The sequence below is a fragment of the Octodon degus genome, unplaced genomic scaffold, assembly GCF_000260255.1.
Source record: "Octodon degus isolate 3935 unplaced genomic scaffold, OctDeg1.0 scaffold00096, whole genome shotgun sequence".
Taxonomy (NCBI): Eukaryota; Metazoa; Chordata; class Mammalia; order Rodentia; family Octodontidae; genus Octodon; species Octodon degus.
In genome coordinates this window covers 1415527-1419234 of record NW_004524672.1, presented here as the reverse complement: position 1 = coordinate 1419234, position 3708 = coordinate 1415527, and the positions used below count along the sequence as shown (strand labels likewise).

Here is a 3708-nt window from a genome sequence, read left to right as displayed (position 1 = left end):
TCTCTCTCTCTCTCTCTCTCTCTCCCTCTCTCTCTCTCTGCTGACAGGATCTTATGAAGCTGTTAAACTTCCCAAGCTTGGTTCAAACTTCTCCTCTTCCTGCCTGAGCCTCCCAGTGTGCTGGAAAAGTGTGGGATATCTTACTGTTGCAGGCAGCTGTGTTAGATAGAAATATTATAGGCAGTCAGACCCTCAAAGGAGACAACAAAAACCATGCACTTTACAACTGTGGGATGGATGGATGCTCCTGCTGTGAGCCAGACCTAAAGAGCAAACAAATGTTAACCTCCCTAAAGACTGGCATCCAGGATTGCTCATTACTCAGGAAGAATCATTGTCTGAAGACACCAGATAACATCCTGATTTACATTCATGCTCACTTGTTATGTGACTCGCTACCCCATTTGGTCCTGTGTCTAATCGATTTTACCTGAGCAATCGTGCTTGTAATCCCATTGGTTGACCATAGTTTTGTCCCACCTCTTGTCCACCTAAGTGAGTTCCCATTCTCTCCACCTTAGCCCCTCATGGTTTTACACTATAAAAATCCCTGGAAGAGACAGCTTCCCAGGGAACTACCCGCTTGGGCCGCCCTCCTGTCCCTCTCTCAGACAGGAGCTTCCTTTCCCTTAATAAATATATTCTGCTCATAACCTCTGTTTGTTCCTAAAATTCATTCTTCGGTTTTAGAGAACACGAACTCATGCAGGTCAGGTCAGGAGATCATTTTTCCCTATGTCATTTGGAGGTTCCCTGTATCATTTGGAGGTCACTCACCCGAGATCAGTTTTTCTCCCTGTATGAATACGGTACTACATCTTGGTTTTTGTTTTTGTTTTAAAATGTATTTAGTACAGGGTCTCACTACACAGATCAGGCTCATAGAGACCCTCCTGTTTTCAGCCTCCCAAGTGCTGGGATTATAGGTATGCACCACCATGTCCAGTCTCAACTGTGGTCTCAGCTTGCCCCTGGGGATAGGCATGGCACAGCAGGGATCAAACCCCAGCCCCTGTGCCTGCCTAAGCAGGTGCTGTAGTCTGCTGAGCTATGTGGTCAGCCCTACATCTTGGTTTTAAAATGAGTTTGAATGGCCACTTCCACCAAAAGACAGATGTTATCCATGCAACAAGTGCCAAAGAAAGAAAGTGTAAGTTATCACTGGTCCTAGTCTCATAGCTCCTGGGCTGTTAAAGGAAGCCGCTGCAGGGGACACAATTAACATTATGCACAAACACAGACACAATGCAACAAATACAAGCCCCAGGCTAGTTTGAGGAAACCTCCAGGGCTATCTTGGTCTCTACCCCAGAACTCGCAACTTGGGGTCAAGACTCTTGGTTACTTAGCTTCTTGATTCAGGGGAACTATGAGGAAAATGAGTACAGTACTGCGGCATTCACTTCTGCTTCCAATTCCTTTAGACCTAAGCCAAATGAAATTAAATCACAGCAAAGCAAAACAGTGGGGAAAATGGGAGAGGGACCAGTTATTGCCTCCTCTTCTGGGAAGTTGCACCCAGATTTCTGGATTCATACACACTGCCAGCAAGTCTGAAGACACCGATGCTTCCCACATCCCCAGGTGCAGCGTTGAAGATCTTTTTGTAAATTACCCTACAGTAAGCCTACCACTATGGTAGGCTTCGTCAAGAGACAATGAGCCACTCAGAAAATAAACTTTTATAAGAATCTGGCTTCAAAGCTAATGATGATCTGGTTGCCATGACACTGACTGGACAGTGCTCGGACTGATGAAGTGAATAATGCCGAGACGGAGGAGCATACTCCTTTTCCATAACCCCTGTCTAAGTGACTCATCCCCTCCCCCTGCTCATAGGCTCTCTTTCTGCTGCACTGAATCCTCATTCAGTAGCTTTTAATTCAAAGGAGTCAGCAGCTCTTAGAGTCTATTAATAGGGCATCTCTTCTGGTGCAAAGAGGTTGGAGGAGCTCTGGCCCAAAAGCTGGCCAAAGCTAAAGACACGTGAAAAAGTCCAACATAGCCACAGAAGGGCTCTGTACATCTAGATAGTGTATGATTAACATTCGGATCTCTCTTCATTTTTAAGGTAAAAGAAGGAAACTAAATAGATTCAGCAACATATGATGCAAACAATGAACAAAGTAATGTTTATACCTGGTCCCGGGGGCCCTTGCTCTCCTGGGGGTCCCATGGCTCCTTCTGGTCCTCGTGGGCCTGGCACCCCAGGAAGCCCGGGGATCCGAGGACAGGCGTCCATGTCTGCAGGTGGCCCAGGTTCACCTGAAATTGGAATGGGCATGTACATGACAGATTCATCCGCTCCTTCTGCCTCTTCCAGCTAAGAGTACACCTCTGACTCTATACTCAAGTGTACGGAAGAATGCTCAATAATAAGTCTGAATTCCTGGGGGGAAAGAACTTGTCTTACTCAATGTGGGGCTGCAGGAACAGCTCCAAAGAAGCACGTGTTGACTAACGGAATGACTCTAACAGGAAAATGTGAAGGGAGTGTTAGAAGTACAAAACAGCCAGTCAGCCCTGGCCCACTGAGTGTGTGGGGGAGCTCCCAGGTACCCTGAGCTGGCGGCACCTACTATTGGTCCCACCTCAGGTGCAGCATGGATGAGACCCTCTTCCACCCCCTTGGGACACCCCCCACCACTCTGCAGCACCTCCCCCACCCAGCCCACCCAGTAGGAATTTCCACCACGTTCAGGGAACCCACAGATCCAGTCCTAGCCCAGGCGCGGAGAGTGTGTGGGAGAGCTACCTCTCCCCACTACTCCACCTTGTCCTATCCAGGCTCAGTTCAGGCCTGGCATACAGGCCTGGAGTGAAATCCTGCAGCTGCAATCCCTGCAGAGAGTGTAGAGGACAGAACCACTCAGCTACTCCATGAGCAGAAAATCTTGCAGGAGGGGCACAACAGGTTCACCCCAAGTCCAGTAGCAGGAAGGAGATGAGCACAGCAGCCAAACCCAAGCCAGGCACAGCTGGATAAATCCAAACTTTGTAGATCTGCACCTGAACTTCAGTACATGCTAAGGTTATAAGTGCAACAAAGATCTACAACAAAGGTTAGAAGACAGTGCTGCACAAAATGATGAGAAGGAATAAAATGCAACTCAGAACCCGAGCCCACCCGTAACAAGTACAGAGGACACTAACACAGAACAAATTGGAAATCACACAGCTGAAAGCAATGAATCAACGGCTTCTGAAATAAACAGCAGCAGAAAGGTATAGAGGAACTCAGATTGGAAATAAAAAAAGAAATCCCTGAATTAATAACATCCATAGTAAAGAATCAAATGCAGAAACGTATGGAGGAAACCCAATGCCCACCCAGAACAAGTGCAGAGGACACTAGCTTGGCTCAAAAGCATGAATTAATAGTGTTGATAGTGAATAAGCAACAGCAGAAAGTTATAGAGGAACTCAGAGCACAATTCTTTTCTGAAATAAAAAAAGAATTTTCAGAACTCATAGCATCTGAAGTAAAGAAGCAATGACAGAAACACAGGGAGGAAACCCAATCTGAAAAAAAAAACACTGCAGTTAAAGAATTTATAACCTCTTCTAAAGAAGACATTGATTAAAAAAATGGAGATTAGAAAAATGACAGATTCCATGAATGAGCAATACAGGAAAGAAATAGATCTCATGAAACAGAGTCAAAGAGATATAGAGAAAATTAAAATCTTAATCACAAGCTGGCAAAAC

At 45.9% G+C, this 3708-nt stretch overlaps 1 protein-coding gene across 1 annotated transcript in view; it reads right to left on the bottom strand.

Moving 5' to 3' along the window:
* Nucleotides 1-3708, bottom strand: part of Col4a4 (collagen type IV alpha 4 chain) — a 160733-nt gene that overhangs the window by 20511 nt on the left and 136514 nt on the right. The window contains exon 41 of the mRNA XM_023723057.1: nt 2140-2265. Coding sequence (XP_023578825.1) covers nt 2140-2265 — 126 coding nt within the window. The remainder of the gene's footprint in view (nt 1-2139; nt 2266-3708) is intronic.